The 22,772-nt window shown below is 38.7% G+C and overlaps 1 protein-coding gene and 1 long non-coding RNA gene across 2 annotated transcripts in view; one reads left to right on the plus strand and one right to left on the minus strand.

Annotated features, from left to right (window-relative positions):
- LOC139960551 (guanine nucleotide-binding protein subunit alpha-13-like) overlaps window positions 1–16,861 on the minus strand; it is a 33,175-nt gene extending 16,314 nt beyond the window's left edge. Inside the window, exons 1-2 of the mRNA XM_071958998.1 lie at window positions 15,973–16,861; window positions 1,489–1,539 (exon numbers count right to left, since the gene is read on the minus strand). Of these exons, the coding sequence (XP_071815099.1) occupies window positions 1,489–1,539; window positions 15,973–16,434 (513 nt within the window). The 5' untranslated portion in view covers window positions 16,435–16,861. The remainder of the gene's footprint in view (window positions 1–1,488; window positions 1,540–15,972) is intronic.
- A 1,733-nt stretch (window positions 16,862–18,594) lies between these two features.
- On the plus strand, window positions 18,595–20,828 carry LOC139960476 (uncharacterized). The gene is made up of 2 exons (XR_011790531.1): window positions 18,595–18,851; window positions 20,047–20,828. It is a non-coding gene; the product is annotated as an uncharacterized lncRNA (long non-coding RNA).
- The last annotated feature ends 1,944 nt before the right edge of the window (window positions 20,829–22,772 follow it).

Raw genomic sequence — 22,772 nt, forward strand, 5'->3', positions numbered from 1 at the left:
GGATCTACCACTCATGAAGTTTAGAAGTCTATTCTGGTGATAGTCTTACTGTATTTCATTGGAATTTCACATTTTCCAGACAGGTATTGAAGAGAGGAAGGAGTGCAGTAAATTCTTAAATTCCCAGTCATTGCCTGGCAACACCATAGAGGGGTTAGGGCAATTAGACAGTTCACTCTAGACAAGGTAGAGCCAGAGTGCTTAGGTTGTGAGGAGACAGGTAAGCCAGGAGAGAATCAAACACTATGTCTGTGAGGATTAAGTCTGTAGGCTTTGTCAGATTTATGCTGGAAGAGTTGTTAAAGTTTGAGCATACAGACTGCAACATGCCCAATATGCAAATTATGCCATGCATTCTCCATTTTTTTTCAGTTAGATGGATCTTCCTTTAGAAGTAAACATTGTAGACTTCTCTGTTAGAAACTGGATATATTTCAACCTGCACTAATTATCAAAACAGACTCAACATCCCTAAAACTTGTATAATCTCTAAATTTACATGTGTTCGACAGATGAACATATTAATCAATTTGCTTGGATATTGATAGATACTGTATGCTAGCAATGTTTAGTACAGATTTTTATTTTGTAGCCACATCCATTCCTGATTATTTTTTGCATGACATGTGGCTTTGATATAGTTCCACAGAGATCCTGTCTTTCCCTCAACCATGCTTTTGGCCTTCAATACAATGTTCTTTCCACATGTCAATTGAGAAAGATTCTAGGCGGCAATTTTGAGGGAAATTGCACAACATCAATGTGCATATAGAACATACAGTCCTGTCACTTCCAAGAATGACTGGGTTGGGTGTCTAAATATGACAGAGAGGGATTAACTGTGTTCAGCCAAGCGTAAGACAGTACTGTAGTGCACGTGCGCACTACAATATTGGCATTACTGGCCAAGTGAATGATACCCACATACTGTAGCTAGACACTAAAAAATTTAAAGTTTCATATAGTCTCTTTACATTTGCAGAGGCTAGCTGCATAGCGAACTTATTATGAGCTTGTCATGACGCACATAAGCGCCCTCACTTTGTAGGTATATACAGTATCCACATGACTATACTCCCTGGTGTGCTGTCCGCCCAAAAAGTAACACCATGAACAAACGAAAAGTTCCTCCTAATACTATTAGCACTCCACGCACACTATGATACTGCGTATTTGCAGGCAAATGCAGTTCTTGTTGTTACCTGTCACCTTTCCATCTCTTCTGAATGATTTTGTAAATAAACAAAGCCATTGTGTGATTGTCAGATCATTATTATGCAGATACTTGGACACAAGCAACCTGTCAGCGTCATTATAGACATGAGAGTTGTACAGTCAAGCTTATGAAGCATGCAGTGTTGTGGGATTGTAGTATTGAAACCATGGACCCTGAAAGCGTTTACAAATGACCGCTTTTCTTTTCTTTTTCTTCCAAAAAGTATTCTTTCTGAAAATTATGCAATACTGTAACAGAAAAAGTAAATTTACCCTCTTTCCGATGCGGTCAATTTCGTCCAGAAAGTATTTCACTGAATCGGCCTGTGGAGTAAGAAAAGATACGAGTGAAATTGAAGCAAAGAATTATGAAACATTATAAAAACCGTTCCTTTTATTTATATTAAGTCAATCCAGCATCAATAGGACTAAACCCATCAATGGAGCCACCATATAGTTTACATGCAATCCTGTACTGTATAAAATATATTAAAGTTAGTTGCTCAGGGGTGTGCAGTGTCGTGCCATCGCTCTTTTTTTTACGAGCGATTGTTCCTTTCCTTAAAATTTATGATTGTTCCTTTCTATGAGAAAGACAGGAAGGTAGCAATGAAAAGGGACTTCCCAAGTGTGCAAGGATTGCCAACAATAACAGAATTTGAGTCCAAATGTATCAGACTACTATCAGTTATGAAAGACTACTGTACGTACCCTGTACCTAACTGTGCCAAACTAGTAAAAACATTGTGCGGGTCACGATATTTAATCACTCCCAACATGTTGATCTTGGATGGTAACTACTCCTGTTCAGTGTACAGTATGGCATAGTATGCCATATCTAGGGTGATTTGATGAACTTTCTCATGGAGTGTGAGGTTTATAGACAGACCTAATAGATGATGACATTGTTACAAAGTGCTGCTCCTGTTCCTAATAAGTCTCTGTTGTCAGATTACTACTACCCCTTCTACCCCTTCTACCCCTCCTACTACCCCTACTACCCCTCCCAAAAGTTGCAAACAACAGAGACTGCGCTATATACTACAGTAGGTAGTGCATACAGTACTACATACCTACAGTACATAGCAACATTTGCTACCACGTAACTTGATCTAATAATAACTGAAGGGTACACACACACAGTAAGAACTCCCTGATCTGGGTAATTTACGTTGTCTACAGGATACCTACCTATCTCAACTCTACCTGTTGCACCTTGCCATCTACTGTACCTAGCCTAATCACTGGTAATATTTTAGCACTGTGCCCCCTTGACCCTCTTCTGTGACATCGCTCATTACCTGCTTCTTTCAGATCTACCATTGCCGAAGACTGACTATAGTCTTGTTTCACTGGTGAAAATTATGTTTTTTGGACATTGTTTGGTGAGGAGACACATTGACACTCACTCCTAGATTTGTTTTATCTTGGAATGTGGGTTTAAAACTAATACTTTGAGCTAGGGTGGCCAGATACTGGACCATGCGGCAATTCAGAGAACAGTCTTCCCGCCAGACTCATACATGAATGTTGGGCATTTCACATACCGTAAAAAGGATTTCAAGCAAAGTAAGCGATGCATGTTCCATAACTCCAAGTCTATATTTACGCGTACTGTACATGGAAATTTCGCTTTCTGTGCATTTGTAAATTTAACACTATTTACATCACGAAATATCTAACATAAGGCTTTATGTTACATAATTCATGATGATGATATAGGTTTTCCCACAAGACTTAAAGATCTGCTTTATTGGCTCAAATTATAGCACGCTATAGCTAGGAAAGTTGTGTGATTACGTAATCAACCTGCCATAGTTGTAAAATGACCTCAGGCTGTACAATTACAGTAGCCTGCATAGCTTCTTAACACCGTTAGGCACTTTGTGTAAACACTGTGGAAATATGTTCATGTCCACAGTTTAGTTAATCATACACCGTTCACACAAAGACCCTCATACAAGAAAACAAATTGTTGCAGGCATTGCAGACTAATTGGTAAAAAGGTCATTTTACAACCAAGGCAGGTCGATTGTGTAATCTCAAACAACTTTTCCATGATAGCGTGATATAGTTGGGGTTTATACAGCACACCTTTAAACATGGTTAATGACTAGGGCCCATGTATTCTTGGTACTTTATCTCCAGTAGTTGAACTGTTCAGGCCAGGGATCAGCGTGGTTGGAGTCTTGGGGCATATGGTCAATTTTAGGGAGCCTGGGAGGCGGGGAGGGAGGAGAATCCTGGGAAATATCAGAAAAGGAGTGTTAAAGTCACTTCACCTTTTCTTAATACATAATCAAAGCAATGAATTCAAGCCACGGGAATATCTACACGACTCATCTACTCAAATCAGGAAAACTAACCGTATTGGCTCAGCTCAAACATATTTTTATCTACACTATAGTACCTCTTATAGAACACTTATAGAACCCAAAGTGACATTTAAGATGTGTTCACAATCTGGAAACTCAGTTTTCTCTGAATAAGTATAGAGGACAAATATCTATCACAAACACATACAGTACAAGTATAAAATACACACAATGCTGCATATATAATGCACCGGCTAATCCTTGACCCTGGAAATAAACACACACTGAGATCAAACAGAGAAGTACTGTATGGTTTATACACATACCATATGTATACAGCAGATACTACACACTCACACACACACACACTAACACAATGAACTTTACACTCTTTGATAACATAGGTAGTACTACTGAATAATGCACACAATATAGACCATACACAGTCCTGTGTATTAAAACACATCTCCACAGACACTGTCTACTAAAGAAAAGACTTTTTCTTCCTCGAATTATTAAAGTGGATAGTGAAACGCATCAATCATGACCGAGACCTTTGTACATTATTTCGAGAAACAAATTAAACATTAATAAACGGGATGATAAAGTCATATAATCCTGATATACTGCATTTGAGACTTTCAGCACTGTGTAGAATACTGGTACACAGTATTATCATTATTACTGTAGTGTAAAAGTACCGCACAGTACTCAATTACTTATGATGGGTGGATTATTTCTTCCGAGAAGTAAGGCTGTCTTTATATATATCTGTTATTAAGTAATATTAGGAACTGTTGAAGGCAGTCTGTATCTCTGAGTGCACAAGATCCTGCGTCAATGATTCATATTAAATTTACATTCCCAACATATTAAAACAGTCAAAAGAATTTGAATGACTTTGTAAAAACCAGCATTTAGCAAGGATTTAACAACCACGCATAGCTTTCTGCAAGATAATGTAAGTACAGTCATTCACAATGACATACCAACCTATAAAGTGCAACCCCATATGATTTATGGCTCACTGAAATTATCTTTATGGGATGTACCAGGTCATGTGCCAAGGTAATTTTTTGCTCTGTAATATCTGGAGATTGTCCCTATTATCACTAAGGTATTCCACCTTGCAAACTGATACAATTTAGCAGTAGCAGTCACAGCCACTTCTCGCTTTAATTCTCACACAGGGCACTGATACTCTACAGCAGAAGTAGATTCTTCCTTGCTGATTTCTCGTGAAAGTCCTCTTTAGCCAGGGCTCAAAATAGACGGGGGCGAAGGGCGATTCGCCCTATGAAGTTGAAAAATCGCCCCAGAAAAGAAATCACGGGGGCGAAAAAAAAATGTAAATAGCGCTAAAATCGCCCTCCACATGTACTTTTCAGTCAACGGGCGCCGCACGTTTAAAAAGATGACACAATACAGTGAAATAAATCACTGAAAAAAAACCTAACTGCCGATCCTTTCGTTATAACAGCTTGGTTTGTACGTTCGCTCACACACGAATTAATAGTCTAGTCAACAACGCAATATGAAAACCCACACTCAATAGCCAACCACCTAGCTAGCTAAAAAAATATCGGTTCATCGCGTGATCATTTTCGCACACCCGTGTATGTGTATTTTTTTTCTCCCAGCTAGGTGTTGTGTATCACGGTACTGTGGAAAGAGTGAGCTAACATTGAAAGCTCCTGGATGTTTTTCCTAATATACCTAAAAGGCAGGAGGGGAAAGTTTTGCGTCGTAGTAACGACCATGCAGTCTGTCTAGTTACAAAATGGCGGGAAATTTCCGACTCCTTTTTAATAGGAAAATCGGAACCGCAGCTGACTTACGTCGTAGGACATGGTGCCGTGTGGGTTATTTATGAACAGCTAACAGACTTGTTTCGATATAGGGGAATTGATCAAATGACTAACATGATAAAAAGATATAGGCCTATGAACCAATGGGGGGAGGGGTATATTAATGTGATATTGCGGATTTCCGTGATTTCTTTTCTACCTCCGAAATTAACACCTGCCAATTTCCGTGAATTTCTAACAACAGCGTTACTATATTATTTGATCCGTCATTTATGTTTTTCATTACCGATGCATATCCAACCTGCAGGGGGACAAAACTATTATCCTAACACACTGTAGCATACGCAAACTGGAGCCTATACCGTAATTTTTTCTCGGGATTTTCATAACGTTCCCAACAATATTGCAACGATATTTTCATAAGTTTCCCATGATTTTCAATATTTTAGTATCATTAGATTAGAATACAACTGAGGAGAAGTGTAGTGCTGTAGCTGCTGAATATTATTCCAGATTAAAACTGACCATTGTGTACATTTTACGAACAGTAACTTTTTAATTATGGGTCGCCATGATTGAATATAATCAAGTAGGGTGCAAACGACAGGCTAGGCATGTGGCTTCAGTGTGCGCATTTTGAGTATGAAACTTTGCTTTGAGAGTTCTAATAAATTTAAAATTCTTTATAAGATAGGCACCAAAATGTTGTCTTTAAACCTCAATTTTCTCAGAGCTTCTGGGGGCTTCGACCCCCATACCCCAACCAAGGCGTTGCCCATGGACCCTACCACGGGCACTAAGGCAGGCCCATGGTCCCCACCTATAACTGTGTCGCACTGCGTGCTGACTGACACCCTCTGCATTAGTATAGTTTCACCCACAAAGTTCTGTGATTTTTTTTACCCCAGGCTCATCCCTGTATATGGATTTTACTGATAAAATGTTGTAAAAATTAATCAATTTTGTAGCTACAATTTATACAGGAAAAACAGCCCTCGCAACACCAAAAAGAGCCCCCGTCATCAGTAAAACAGCCCTCGTAAAAAATCTGCTTGTGCTGAAAAGAGCCCTCGTCACCCAAAAATTATTTTGAGCCCTGTCTTTAGCCTTTCCATGGAAAAGCAAAGTATATTTAATTTAAATCCTAAGTAAAATCCTAGCTCTACTATAGTACTTGACAGGGATGATTGACTTATAAATATTCATTAGCACAGAGAGTAGTGTGTGTGTATTTTCTCAAGGTACAGTAGGTGTGAACAAGCAACAGATTGAAACTCTTTGTGACTGTACACAATACAGTTGTACATGTGTGTGTGTACAATACTCATGAAGGATTCATGGAATTTGAATCACACCTGAGGTATGAAAAGATTAAAAGTGTCAAATCAGCTAAGGCAAAAGTAAAACAGCTTTTACATAACATCAAGCAGGCATCAAGGGTCACTTCAAAACTGTATATGTACAGCGCACAAGGGCGGCGGAAGCACTTTTAATCTGGGGGGGCACCGACATCAAAGGGCACTTTGAAGAAATTCGATTGGAATGATGCAGCCTTATATTTAGTACCCTTTATAACTCTTATTGTATTATCTTAGTTGCGTATACACATCACTCCATCAACGCCCCCCCCCCCCCCTCAAGAAAAATATGCATACTAGCACTGCAATATCCAATGTGCAAATTGGGAAACAAAGAACAAGTTTTCTTTTGAGACAAAATGTGGTTAAATCATGCTAGTTGCTAATGTAGGAATCTTCCGAATTATAGGGTTTATTTCTTGTTAATGTCTGAACAAATTTTCCCATTCGAAAGAGCTTTGAGTTTGACCTACAGAAATTCATTAAAAGTCAGGGTCATAGCCAGGATTTGCAAAGTTGTATGCACGACTATCTGAGCGGAGCGCCACCATCGGTTGGCGCGGAGCGTACAAGAAACTTTTTGGTTTTACAAACCCCTCAGATGGCCGGAAACGGCCCTTCCCGAGTGTTCATTTTGGTTCCCTGGCCTCTTGCTAACTTGAGACACCTCAATTTTTATGTAGAACAAGAGCCCAAGGGCACTGTGGTTCCTTGCATAGGGGTACATGACAATACATATAGTATTATCAAGCAAGATTAGGTTCAAATAGTCAAGTAATTGTGGTCCTACATGTACCCATAAAGTAACCAACACTATAGCCAACACTTTTGTGATCACAAATTGTGATCGGATTATGATCAAAATGCACTTTTGAGATCTGAACATGGCGTCAAAAATGTAAGAGATATAAGGTCACCTACAAGCAGGTCAACAGATATGATAACATTGGTGACCACAGATGACATGACCGTGAAATTTGAAAATGTCCCACCCCCCCATTCACAACTTGTCCCAAAATATCAACCGTGGCATTGGGATTTAATTGCATTAAATGTCTAAAAATTAACTTTGAACTTGTATACATAACTACACACACAAAGGTCACCTGGAGGTCAACCAATTGACCTTTTTGATCGGTGAGACCTAAATAGAGCATCAAAACTGTAAAAATTCAAACATTTTTTCTTTGCCCATTTTTCCCCCCAAAATACTAGTTTTTTAACATTAATTAATTTTTAACATTAATAACTTTGCACACAAAGGTCCCACGGGGGTCAACCTATTGACATTAATGATCAGAAGGTACCTTTGACATCTGAAAATAGCATCAAAACTGTAAAAATCCCCAAAACAAGTAAAGGTCACCAGAGGTCAAATTGAGGTCAAAGGTCATCCAGATGCAGGTTGACAATTGGATTACATTGAAGCAATTTCCAACGCTAACGGACAATTCGTTCTCAGGTTATCGCCAAAAAACTAGTTTTTTATCATTAATTGACCTTTGGTGACCTCGGATCACATGACCGTTAAGTTTGAAAATATTCCCCTATACCATTTGCAACTTGTCTCAAAATATCAACTGTGTAACACCTTGGCACTGGGAGTTATTACACTAAATGTCTGAAGATTAACTTTGACCTCATATAACTTAACATACAAAGGTCACCTTGGGTCAACTTATTAAAATTTTTGATTGATGAGACCTAAATAGAGCATCAAACTATACAAATTCAAACATTTTTTTCTTTGCCCATTTTCTACCTCCAAAATACTAGTTTTTTAACATTAATTGACCTTTGGTGACCTTGGATCACATGACCGTTAAGTTTGAAAATATTCCCCTATACCATTTGCAACTTGTCCAAAAATATCAACCATGTCACACCTTGGAAGTGGGAGTTATTGCATTAAATGTCTGAAAATTAACTTTGACCTCGTATAACTTCGCACACGAAGGTCACACGAGTGTCAACCAATTGACATTTTTGATCGGAGGTACCTTTGATATCCAAATCTACCATCAAAACCAAACATTTTCTTTTTTGCTTGTTTCCTCCCAAAATAAGCACATTTTTTCTAATGTGACCTTTGACCTTTTGACCTTGGATTCAGATGTAGTTTAATCTCCTGATTCCAAAAAACAAAATGATAAGTCTGTACAACCATCCTAACTCCGACCGAAAAACTTTGACCCCATATAACTTCGCACATAAAGGTCACACGGGGTCAACCTATTGACATTTATGATCAGAAGGTACCTTTGACATCTGAAAATAGCATCAAAACTGTAAAAATCCCCAAAAACATGTAAAGGTCACCAGAGGTCAAATTGAGGTCAAGGGTCACCCACATGCGGGTCGACAATTGGATAACATTGAAGCAACTCCCAACCCTAACGGACATTTCGTTCTCAAGTTATCGCAAAAATACTAGTTTTTTATCATTAATTGACCTTTGGTGACCTCGGATCACATGACCGTTAAGTTTGAAAATGTTCCCCTAACCAGTTCACAACTTGTCCCAAAATATTAACCTTGTCGCACATTGGCACTGGGAGTTATTGCAGTTTTAATATTTTCCGTTTTTGGACCATAACTGACCTTTGGTGACCTTTGTGGGCACCAAAAACAATAGGGCACACCTTCTCCATATGGCGGATCTATAGTCCAAGTTTGGCCTCAATCCAACATTCCCTTATTGAGATAGAGCGTACCCAAGCAAGTGTCACAGACACACACACATACACACACACACACATACACACGCCAACCTGACTGCATAGGTTCCTTTTGCTAAAGCAAGGAACCAAAAAGGGCACATTTTTAACCTGAGGAAAAGTGGGGGGGCACGTGCCCCCTGTGCCCCCCCCCCGGTTCCGCCGCCCTTGACAGCGCATACATGAACAGTAGGTCTAATTACAAACTATGCCATCAATTTTCCATCCTAATTTGTGTTCTCCCTGTTCATGGGAGTGAGTTTCTGAGAGCAGCACAACAGTTGTCATAAAACTAGGATGGTACTCAGCTGCCATTGCATTGAACATAATATGTGAATATATGTAGTGGCATTGCAGATAAGGCCAAGGACAATTGCAACATTAATTGTTCGCTCTTCAGTGAGCATGTCCACTGCTGTGGGCACCTTCATACTATTAATGTTTTTTACTAACAGGTGTAGCTACCAACAGTACAGTTCTTCCTTGTACTTATTAATGACACTCATAACTAATAATACTCCAACATCAGTGGAATGATATTAACCAGAATATGATTTTTCCCTATCATAAGAAGGATTTGTCCACTTAAAGGATACCTTCTCTCCACACTCTCCTCCCTGCCTGCCTCTCTCCCCTGTGATCCATGTTGGAATGCGCTTTCCCTTTCTTGCTCTCCACTCACTCACGCTTACAAAGAGGTTGAATCTAACCCATTTTTATCCCTTTTCCTCAATCCGTTCCAACATTTTCCACTTTTCTTTCCTACAGTATGCAGTCATACTGTACAGTAGGTCACCGTCACATGATTTAATATCAGGGACTGAAAACACTTGAAGCAGCCACACAAATGTATACCCAAAAGTGCCCAATCCTCTTGAATACATAAATGTGTTAAACAGGTGACAAAAATGACCATCCTTAACTGTGAAAAGCTTACCTACAGTAATTAAACCTCTCCCCCCCCCCCCCCATCCCCTACAATAACACATTTATTTGAGAGACTGGACAAAGCTAATATCATAGCAATAAATATAAAGCAATTTAAAGTCACACCAAGCTCTACAGATAATATCCTACTCTGGTTAAAAACATTATTTTAATGGTCAACAATAGAAAATTCTTATGTGTCCACAATTTAAAACTTTTCTTGCAAATCTGCCCTCACAATACAAGAAGATCATAGAGAATGTATGACTGACTTGTTTTAAGTACGTACAAAACGTTTTCCAAAATTATAAAGCATATGAAACTACTGTGAATGTCAAATTGATCTCTATTTCAATTAATTGTTTAGTATCATCATACATTAATCATCATAACAATGGTATGTGAACATCAACTGTAAACTGAAACCAAGCAAGTAGAGCTATATGTTTGATATGACATATCCTATCAGGAAATTTAAATGAAACTTTCCACGCCAAGGAGACATTTGATGAGTTTCCGTAGATAATCAAAAGTCCTCAAATTACTGTACAGGCCTCAAATTTCCATTGTTTTACAGGTAGTGAGCAGTGTATTACAAAAGTATATGAAGGTATCGGGAGACACTGTAATGTCTCACAATGAAGAAGTCTTGCACAGCTCTGAAGTACAGTTCATAAGGTTATACTGTATATACTGTACTGAGTGCTGTACTGTATACACTGTATAGCTGTGGGACTGTTCATTTAGTACTGTTACTGTATGTAGTATAGTTCTATACCCTGCTGACCAGCCTGCCCTGCTCAATTGGTTTTCCCTGCCCTAAAGGGATGGTAAAGGTGTGTATAGTAGTACTGTATGTGGTAAGGTACAGTTTACAAGTCTATACAGTATGTCTACATGTTCTGTTTAGTTCCAAAAGAAGAACAATAAAAATCATAGATACTGAATGCTAAGAACATAATGAGCAACTACAACAATATACTGTACAATAATGGAAGGGTATTTATAAAAATTTTAAAAATGCTTGACCCTTGGGCTGCTGAAGACCTTTAATGCCTTGCTCTGTACAGTAAACATGTACAGTAGCATATAACACTACTTTTAAAGGATTTTATCTAATTTTATCAGTAATGTACAAATAGTGCAAGACACCTTTGTACACTTGCAGCCCCTGTACTATACAGTACATGTATATTCAGAGCAAGGAGCCCTGGTCATTGGAATCCCATCATCTTGAACTAAGTTAAATAGAATTACCACAGAAGGATGCTGTATCTACAGTATTAACAAATTGACCAAAAGATCCGTGCAAGTACCACCCACAGATGCTTTACTATTTACTACGGAATTTTATTCTACCACAGTTGTCAATGGTTGACTTACCAAATCAGAAATTTTTAGAAAACTTGATATGACCCTTGAGTTGTACTGTATTTATAATCCCAGTGCCAATGAAATATGAAGTGATAACCCAGGCTTTCTAAGGACACATCAGGTCAATATGCTTGTATTATATGTGACACAAGACGGGTATAAATCTTGCATCCATAAAATGCTGTAGGTGATGTAAGTGAAAGTTTATTGACTTATCTAGTAAAGGTATGCAGATCCATTTTAATTGCAATCAGCACATCAGTTAGACTTGAATAACTTATAGCACTTAGGCATATATCTTAAAATACACAAAGGTTGTTTATAAAGTTATGATGAGTGACCTTATATTTGTAGCTCCTTACAAAGCTCTACAAAGTTATGGACATACAGGTTATGGTGAGGCAAGTGACCAGGAAAGGATAAACTTTAAGTACTAAATTTGCTGCGAATATTTTTTGAGCACTATTATAAGCAATTTCCTACTATTGAACAAGCAGGCACATCAAACAAAGCGGTGCTTTACCACGAAAACAGTCAAAATCCCTACTAGTCTGAGTTATTTATATATTTTTTGTTTTTCTTTATATATTTCACAGAGTGAATTCCTGCCAGGAACAAATGGTTGGCAAGGTTTTCCAACCCTGGGCAAGGCTAAAACAACTGAAACAATACTGGCTGTACTTCATGTCAAAATTCTATCATAGAATCTCACACTACATTTCTTTCTATCCTCACTCCATCCATGTTTCTACCCCTGATATTTATATGCTCACAATAAAAAACAGACTGTGACATTGTGCTGGTACTTTTCTACAGCGAGTGGAAATGATATATGGATAGATTTCAAAGAAGTAAAGTACAGTGACTTTTCCAGTCATTAACAAAACTAATGTGCAAGCATTACAGTATGGCAAATGTTTGTACTTAAAATGTACAGGACTATGGGAGACTGCTCCCTCCAAAATGTGTCAAGGATTTTGAAAAGCAACCTAAGCAAGCACAGTTAGTTAAAACATAAAATGCCATTTGTAACGGAAAATTTGAATTTTGAATTGGAAAATGTTGGACCAACTATGTAACAGTCACTAGACAATGATGTAGTCAGATGGTAATTAAAATGATAACAACAAGAACAACAAGAATAATAATAACAACAATACAGGGGATTTAATTTATACAGTAGCCCCAAGGAGTAGCTGCCCTACAGTAGAAACAAGTCAATCACGATCAAATGAACAAGTAAAGAAATGAGTCTTTAGGTAACTCTCAAATGTAGAAAGTTTAATGTGCAAAATCTAATATGAGTCTGGTTCCACAGATAAGTAGTGTTAGCTCAAAGCGTGAAGGAGTGTTAGCTCAGTGGTTAATGCCGGTGCCTTCCAATCATAAGGTCCCCAGTTCGAGTCACTCCAAGATTAATGTCTGTCGTCCAGTTACAGAGTTGTTGACAATTGACAATTCATAATCATGGACGTTAACTATGAATCTAAGAGACTGACTTCGGTCAGCTTGCGGCTTTGATAAGCCAATGAGGTTTTTTCGCGAGTTCCTGCTTGCAGGAGGATCTAAAATACATACATGCATACATACATACATACATACATACATACATACATACATACATACATACATACATACATACATACATACATACATACATACATACAGTAAGGAGCAAAATAGGCAAAACATAGGTACTCATATGTTTAAACTTGGATTGAGAAGAGGAAGGCCTGTAGGCCTTGGCAGAGGAAGGAAGACAACAGGCAAGAACATCGGGAGAGAGTAATGCAGTTGAGAGATATATTCAGGCTGTTCCACATGATGAGCACGGAATGTGCGTATGAGTAATATTTAATCCAGTTGCTAATTTAGGACGCCAGTGAAGCCCCTTCAAGAGTGGAGTTGTACGGCAACCTCTCCTCTTCCTTTTCACAATACATGTTTCTCTATGGAGGAATCCAACTGGTCAAAGAGGAAAGAATTTAGGAAGCCTGAAGGTCACAAAGACTAGTACCACTATTTTGCCGGTTTAACCATCAATCTGACATTTCTGTAATAGGCCGAATGTTCCTCAATTGTCAGTTGGCAGAACGACAAAGATACTAAATATGTTTCTCCAGCCCATTGTCAGATTTTGGTCAAAGACAGCACCTACAGTAAATTTCTGACATTATTTGATGCATAAATTAGGTCATCACAGACAGGAAGAGGAGGCAAAATAGGGTTCAACACTGAACATTTTGAATGAAAGACAACACACTTAGTTTATCACAATTCAGCTTTGACCGCCCTGATGTACAGTAGGGTGAGCCATTAAACTGCCTTCCATTTGTTTACATTGCTAATATGCAAGCTTCAATGGTAAGAAATGCAGCTCATATATTGTCCTTGTCAAACGATACAAAAAGTAGAGTGTCAAGAGGCTAGAGCATTTAGAACTATTTCCAGGAAACAATAACAATTAACATCTGAACTTATGAAGACCAGTGTATCAGCTAATCCCTAAACATACTGGTATATTTCAAAACTGTACATCAAGGATTATTAATGTATTTTAATATAAGAACTTTACAATACAATGTACACACTAATCAAATCAGTAGCAATTAGTGTGATCAATAAATGAAGCCCTTATTTAAAGTACTGTAAGGTATTGGCCCTAGTGGGCTTGGCATGTATTGTACAGTAGGTAGTATGATTATCTCTTTTATGCATACACATGTACAATATAGTACTGTACAGTACAGTTCATGTGCTGTACCAATATGATGCTTTAAAAGGATCATCCAAAGAATTTTTTTTACTTACCTGTACTGTATGAAAGAGGAACACATTCGAAGCATCCTGGTGAAATTTTGAATCCAATTCCTACAGTACACATGTGGCATTCACCAGGTATTTATATTACATTGAAATTGTCACAGTTTGCACCATACTGTAGTGTACAGTAGGTGAACTTATCTGCACACTGACTGAATGTTTCGTTTTTTTACTTTATTTATCACATTGGAAAAGATTATTGCAACTTACAAAAGATACCTTTTTACATTTAAATTACTGAATTTGGAATACTTTTTGACAGCTAAGCAGACATTCATGCATCAGATTTCAAATTCAAGGATAAATCAACAAGTAGAAGAGCATTTACCCGAGAACAGATATGACAGACCCCCTACTGGGATCCAACTTCCTGTCCCGATACAGTAGTTAAAGGTTAAGTATGTCAAAATAGGTTAAATTCTATCACTTTCAAACCAAATCTCCAGTCGGGGGCAAGATATCGATATAGGATTTACTGCTAGTATTGTGGAAGAGTTTTCACTGAACAATATTAGTTTCACAGAATTTGCCACCAGAAAATCCCATGAACATGCCTTCTATGTGCCCACCAGTTCATCCTCATCGGCCAAACAGATCACCCAACTTCCAAGAACTTGCACAAGTTAAAGAAAGTTTCAAATCAGTGGTTCCAACAATAAACTTATTCGCAATTTGTATTTAAAGTATTTGTATTTAAAGTATTTGCAACTTATGTCCTTTTACCTTTTGCAGTAATCCGAAATTATATGATTTTCTCTACAAACTTCTTTTGTTCATGCCTGGTTCTTGTCTAGGTACATTTTAAATATGATACATAATAAATCAGAGTGCTGACAACACATTGACTAAATACATCTATAATATATGTAGCAAGATACAACTATACTGGACAAAGATGATCAATGTTGAATTGAAGGGGAACTGGTTACATGTTGGAAAGACTGAGGTGAACTGGTATGATGATAGGGTAAACTGGTTGAGGGGAACTGGCAGGTGGTTAACAACCACTCATGCATTACCTATAAATGCCAAAATACATTCAGAGTAGGCTTAATCCTACAGAGAGATTTATGTTTCTGACATACTGTTAACACATGTTGAAAGAATAAGAACAGTACTGGCTTTAGTATTATGATTTACTGTCTGAGATCGTTGTGATACCTGAGGGGGTTTTAACGAGTACCTAACAGAAACAGAAACAGAAAGAGCATACTATTTCATTAACCACATGTAGAAGTATGAAGTTTACAAGCAAAACAACACTGTTAGCCATGCTTAAAACTTACGATCATTATGTTGTTAGGCCTAAACGAGAGCTACAGTAGGACTGCCCAGAACCACACAACCTACAAAACTTGAACTTGGCGTAGCCTAAATAAGTTTTCTGTATTAAAGTAGACCACACTAGTCTTACTACTGGGTCTGTTGTACCTACCAACTGGAATTCTCGTTTTCTTTCAAAAGCACTGCGTATGCCAGAATCTTGCCATAGAACTTTGCATGGTTGGACGTACTGTTGAAAAACGGCTGGTTCCAGGGCTCTACTGCTATCATAGCTCAAAATGGTTTGGGCGTACTTTTCACATTTTTCATCTCCCCATTGTATATTCAGTTTTGACCTTGCATCTGCTAATACTTTCATGCCCTTTATAATATTTCCATATATAATTGTGCGAAATTCCTTTATATCACTGTCGACAAACTCTTGTCCATGAATTATCTTCATTTGTTTCAAAAAAGTGCTTTTACCACTTTCACCAGCCCCCAATAGCAGTACTTTTACCTCCCTTCTGAGCTGCTGTTTATGTTTCTGAATGTCTCGATCAATTGCTTTGCTTTTCGAATGCTGGTCCTTCTCTTCGGGAGAAAGACAGCAAGAAAACAGAAGACTCGCCATGTTGTGTGGTGCTTATTGTTAACATTAGGCCTGGTAGGCTACGCTACAATGTACTACTACCATCACTAGCCTTCTATACGATAGTACAACTTTTATTATAAGGCCTACATACTGTACTGCGATAACTAGCACAAACTTGGAAAAAGCTGCCCACAAGCAAAGAACAGGTCAGATGATTAAGCTGTATTGTTAATACCAATCAATACATGCTGTTCCTGTGGAGGGAGACCTAATCCAACTGCTTTCAGAGAGTACCTCCGAAAGTCAACGCAAATGAACAAAATGTAGAAAATACAGTCAATTTGATGTCCTCAGTGGAAGGTCAGGTCATACGATACAGTCCACTCAATTGAATTGCGTGACAAAACTCGCATCCTATGTCAGCTATATTATGACTCCATGCCTTAGCCTAACGATACTTGGCAGAACTACTAGTACTAGTGCACCACACCCATTACGTTGTCTGCCGGAAGTACCGTACTTTAGTACACTTAACTGTAGTAAATCATTTGAAATACCAACTTTTATCGGTTGGTATTTGGATCCACGGGGGGTTTAGATTGTGTTTTTCTTAATTAATATTAAATTAAAACAAAAACTGTTAGCAGACTGCTTATCCACTAAAAGAACCTGTGTAAGAGGATGTGTAAAAGTAAGTGGGCTTGGCGTTTTGATCCTAGCAGGATCTTCTTAAATCAGCCTCTGAAAAAGATCCTGCTAAGCCTATCGAAACGTCCGTCAGGCCCACTTACTTGTAAACATTATTTAATATTAAACTGGAACACAAAATGAACCATCAATGTGAAGAGAGACCTTGTATTAACAGTGGCGGAGCGTCCATACAGTCAGGGGGCGGACTCAAATGGACTGCTGGCGCCCTTTTCAGCTTTTTACCACTTTTTACTTATTCGCGATTATTGACTTTTTTTATTGCGCTCTCATCTACCTATTGACATTTGTCACATTTTTTTTGGCGATGACACCTATTTATTCTTCGTTTATCTGCAAATTAGCAAGGCCAGGATAGGGTCATTTCCGGCGATCTAGGGAGTATCAGGCGCGGCGGAACGGAAAAATTATTGGGGGGCTAATGTGTGGAGACTATCTAAGCGGAGCGCCACCATCGGTTGGCGCGGAGAAAATTTTGGGTTTTTTCAAACCCCCAGATGGCCGGAAACGGCACTTTCCGAGTGTTTTATGCTGCGAATACCTAGCCCTAAAATATGGGTCTCAAGCCTGCAATTTCTCAGATTGCACGTAAAAGTCTGTAAAAACTTTTTAATTTGTATATTCGATGGTTTTTTAAGAGAGTAGCTATTACTCGTAGTGTACTCGCAAAGATGTTTTTGAGTGTTGTAAGGGCAGTGGCGGAGCTAGAGTATTGGTCAGGGAGGGCAATGATGGTCTGTAGGGGCGCTTTCGACACTAAGCGGAGCGCCACCACAGGTTGGCGCGGAGCGTACAGAAGATTTTTGAGTAAAGATACTCCCTAGATTGCAGGAAATGACCCTTTCCGGGGCCTTGCTAATTTGCAGATAAACGGAGAATAAATAGGTGTCGTCGCCATTTTGTCGGAAAATTACACCAACAGAATATGACAAATGTCAATAGGTATATGAGGGCGCAATAAAGTAGTCAAAAATCGCGAATAAGTAAAAAGTAGTGAAAAGCTGAAAAGGGCGCCAGCAGTCCATTTGAGTCCGTCAGGGGGGGGGGGGCATCCGCCTCCTGACTGTATATATGGACGCTCCGCCACTAAGTAAGGGGATGTTGGAGAACTGGTTGAAATGAGGCAAGTCATTGGCCTAAGACGAAGTTGTGTTACGCTTACCGGTACTCACACTCACTGCTTCCACTTTTCACTGGGCGTGAAGACGCGGTTGGGGTGAAAATGTGGTCTATAGCCAGGGGACGGGCCGAGGGTCCCCCAGCAAGGCTAAAATTATTACACCTATAGAGTATACGTGTGCATCGGACAGATCGACAAGTATGCATTGAAAAATGGGCAGATGCACGTTTCGGAGCCTTGGTAAATATTGGGGGGGCTTATCATGCATTTGCCCCCTCAACTTTTTTATTGGGGGGCTGAGCCCCCCCAAGCCCCCCCGGTTCCGCCGCCACTGGGGAGTATCTTTACTCAAAAATTTCTGTACGCTCCGCGCCAACCTGTGGTGGCGCTCCGCTTAGATAGTGTCCAGAGCCGTATATAGAGAGAGTTTGGCCAACTGGCGATTTGTGACGTCACACGCAAACCATGGGCATCAAAATAGGTCCAGTTGTCGTTACCAGTTGCGCGAAACACGAAAAACACCACACACAATATATAGCAGCTTTGCACACTGTGCTCGTTGCGAACAAACGAAGCGACTCAGAATGTCAGATTTTGACAGGCATACGAGGAACAAAATGGATATCAGGTAATGAATTAGAGTATGCGTTAGTTAATGACATTTACGTTTATCTTCACACCTGAAATGCATAGAAAACTAGCTGAAAACCTGTCATTACACTTGTTTTATTTTACGCCTCATACTACTAGTCCTACTTTAGTCATACAAACGAAAAGCACACATCACAGTCCTGGCTAGGCTAGATTAAAGACGCACAACTATAGCATCAGGCCTACATTAATAGATCCTTCAATTAAATGAAGTAGGCCTACACATAAAATGACAATTTATGCTTCACTGATCTTTTCAGGTTTGCCAAAAAGTAGTTGTACCAGAGGTCATTGTATTAAACTCCAGAAGTTACATAGTAGGATTAATATTCGGCATAACTTTTTCTCTAAAGTCTAATACAACTTATACAAGGGTTGTGAATGGATGGAATGGTTTGCCTGAGAAGGTTGAATTCCAAGTAGTGTGAATGGGTTTAAGAATACTTTGGATGAGTACATTAAGCATTGTAATTGGGTATGACATTTGATGTCCTCGGTTTTATTCCTCTCATATAGCCTTAGGGTCCTTAATGGGGACTTGAATGTCTCTCCTGGTCTTTTTTTCTACTAAACTAAACTATATACTTGAGTGTAGGAGTTAGCAATAGTTGGGAGTCTGTGGGCAAACCTAAGACTGATATTGTGGTGTTAATTTCTCAGGAATGTAGTACTAGGCTATAGTAGGTGCAACAGATTGAATGGGTCTGTCGAGAAAAAAAAAACCTGCAACAACTGAAGACTGGTGTATGTTGTAGCTTATGTATTTTCCATTAACATATATACTATAAGGTCATGTCCTTAATAAGGTTTCATGGATCACACTGACATAGTGTGCCTACTTGTCAGTGTTGTCAACTGAGCACAGGGCTGATGACATCATTCAGTTTGTTATTATGCAGACAGCAAATGGCCATAATGATAATTATTAATTGTTACTTATTCTTCATACTGCCCTTACTGGCCTTACCTGAACAGTGATGTATAAAAATGCAAGAAGTCGTTAAGCTTTCCATTTAAGAATCGTTTCAGCCTGTCCTATTTCAAACATATGATTGGCAGGTTTCCACGTTACATAGCTTATCAAAATGGAGCTGTTCTGTAAAGCAAGAAAATCACACATATGCATGCATACAAACACACTCATATATAACAATTTCTGAATATCTTTTCAGCTGCCCAAAGGTACTGGAATGCAAGCTCTGTTGGGTGAATTAAAAAACCCTCATTGTACTCTTTTATCATGGTCAGCATAGCTGGAACCAGCAATGATGGTGATGTGGATTTGACAGTACCTAGACAAGAATTCAATAGCTGCTTTGTGTTGAAGTGGGTTCAACTTGCTCAAGGCCATGACAGGATGATGACTAGACATTAGGATGAATTATCTGTTGCAGAGCTCTATAAACCAGGCAGTTGTTAAAACATCCATTGGGTGACCCTCACAGTCTACCAGCCACTGCATTGCAGAAGCAAAATGAAGTGTGTGTGATACCTTCATCTTATGAGATTGGAATGGTATCAGTGTGGCCTCTGTCAATTTGGCTTCAAGTCTTTGTTTTCTTGAAAGCTGAGAAGATCTTTCAGTGGTTTCACACTGACCTCTGTACTTGACAATTCATGTGTATTTGCCAGCTCAGGAGGAAGCCAGATTTTAATTACATTAACCAATGCTGACTTTTTTATGGACATGTGGTACATCTGCAAGGAGGTGAAGGAAGCAGTTGGAGTTGCATGGATGTGGAATCTTGTTGATAGTCTGGCAGTCTTATCCACAGATTATCCCAAAGCTTCTCCACATTGCCACATTCAGAACTTATTACATTGATAAACTTGAAAATTGCAGGAATCTAACGAAGCACCCATCAAGAGAATTTGTTTGTATAATTATTGAAAGCTGTGACCTTCTGATGTGACAGACTAATGTGAAATAAAGGGCAGTAGATTACCTTGTAAATGAACCTTGTTATTGTTTGATTGTATCTAATGTTTGCAAAATTTTAAGTTGCATGCTACCAATTGAAACATAATTCTTTCTCTATTAATGGGATATAAATACTTCTCCTTAAAGGGTGTGGAGACTCCCGCACAAAGAAACGTCTCATGCCGGTTATCGGACCTAGTTTCGAATGCGGTGTAACAGAAGTGTTAGACACCACCATTGATCCCAGAAAATACACACACAGCTTGCTACCATCTGTAAATAGACATTAGTGTACAGTCAATACAAACATCACAGTCAATACCCACAACACAGTGCACATAGCAGCGTGGACATCTCAGGTCTAAATAAAAGATAACAAGGTATCAGGTTTCATTACTGTCTGCATTTTGTAGCGACACAAAAAAAACTTCACTTGCAAGCAACGGAAAGTAAACTTTTTCAGAGCGCGGCATGCGGTTTAGGGCAAGTCTTCAATACCTTTAAATATACTGCATCGGTTGTTGTCACTTGATCATTTGCTTGTGTGTGAGCTAAACAGCTTAAATAATATGTAAAAAAATAATACAAACTTTCAAATTGCCAGATATTTACTTGCTCAAAATCATTATCCAATCATGATTTGTTGCTATCCTTGAGTCCATTATTCAGATGATGAGGCAGATTCCCTTCAACTCTCCATGATGAAGGTAAAACCTTATATCTTAACCAACTGCCATTGAGTGTCCATTTGAAAGTTTCAAACACACAAGTGCATTGATTAAAACAAAGACTTTATTGCTGTGGTTGCAGGAACTGGATTTCAGTCTAGTAGTCACTCACCAGGTTTGTCTTTATCACAGTCTGCTAACTGTGGCTTTTTATGTTAGGAGTTTTACTTCAGAGCACATGTCACCTTTGATTTGTAACAAAAGTCCTGAAATTCAGGGAGTTAAAATTTACTGTCTAAAGATAATTTAAAAAGATTTTTTTTAACTTCAATCGTCAATGTGGGTGTCAATTAAGGGAATAAGGAGGTACTGATGCAACTTTGATAAATGATAGTTGACTGCATCCAAATTAAACCAAGGCCTAGGCTATACTTTTGAAGAAGAAAATATTAGGCTGAATTCATGTTAGCCTAAAAAGGCTAGGCCAATGCTGACAATTAACACAAACCAAGATCATTTAACCATTTGGGCACTTGTTTATGGCATACTAAAAGGGTCTACATAATTAGGCCTGTATGAGTACACAACCCACAAGTTGCCAATGAGTATAGACCTAGCCTAACTAGTTTAGGCCTAGGCTACTTTGTTTTCCATAGACCTAGTTTAATTGGGCCTTATACTGTGCCATATTATGTAATGTGCTATAACAGTTGTAGTAATAGCAAGAATGGTCCAGGTCTAACTAAGCCCAGGCTTAACTAAGGATTAGGGCTTTACGTGATGCCTAGAGGCTAGCCCACCCTTTTACATTAAACTAAAAGTGATACTTTTTTAGGCTAGGCATAGCCTAGGCATACAATAACTAGGAATTAGGATAACTATATATGCGACTGAAACTGCCATGCCTATGATTAGGAGAGCTGGCATAATGAAATCGAATTTGTGGATCGTAAAACGAGAGAGAATAGCCATGCATGTAATTACAGAAACCAGTCTGAACGTAAAATTCTCGCATTGCTTGTACATTACTCGTATTACACTAGGGCCTATGGCTAGTATGGGCCTAGGCTACACAGACTTTTTTTCATTAGATCTCCATCTTGTTCTTTCTACTTCCAAAAATTCCTCTTCTTTTATGGTCAGTCGGATAATCAAACAACAATATCCATGTTCTGACCGATTGCAGCATCCCCAGCACCATTTCTTTCATAATTTCGTACTTTTTTCGTGTACACAAACGATAGTCTATACACTGTGAGTATGCGTGTCGTCTGCTATAAAGTTTTCAAGTGGACCTATTTTACCACCC

The sequence above is a fragment of the Apostichopus japonicus genome, chromosome 19 (genome assembly GCF_037975245.1).
Source record: "Apostichopus japonicus isolate 1M-3 chromosome 19, ASM3797524v1, whole genome shotgun sequence".
NCBI classification, from domain to species: Eukaryota; Metazoa; Echinodermata; class Holothuroidea; order Aspidochirotida; family Stichopodidae; genus Apostichopus; species Apostichopus japonicus.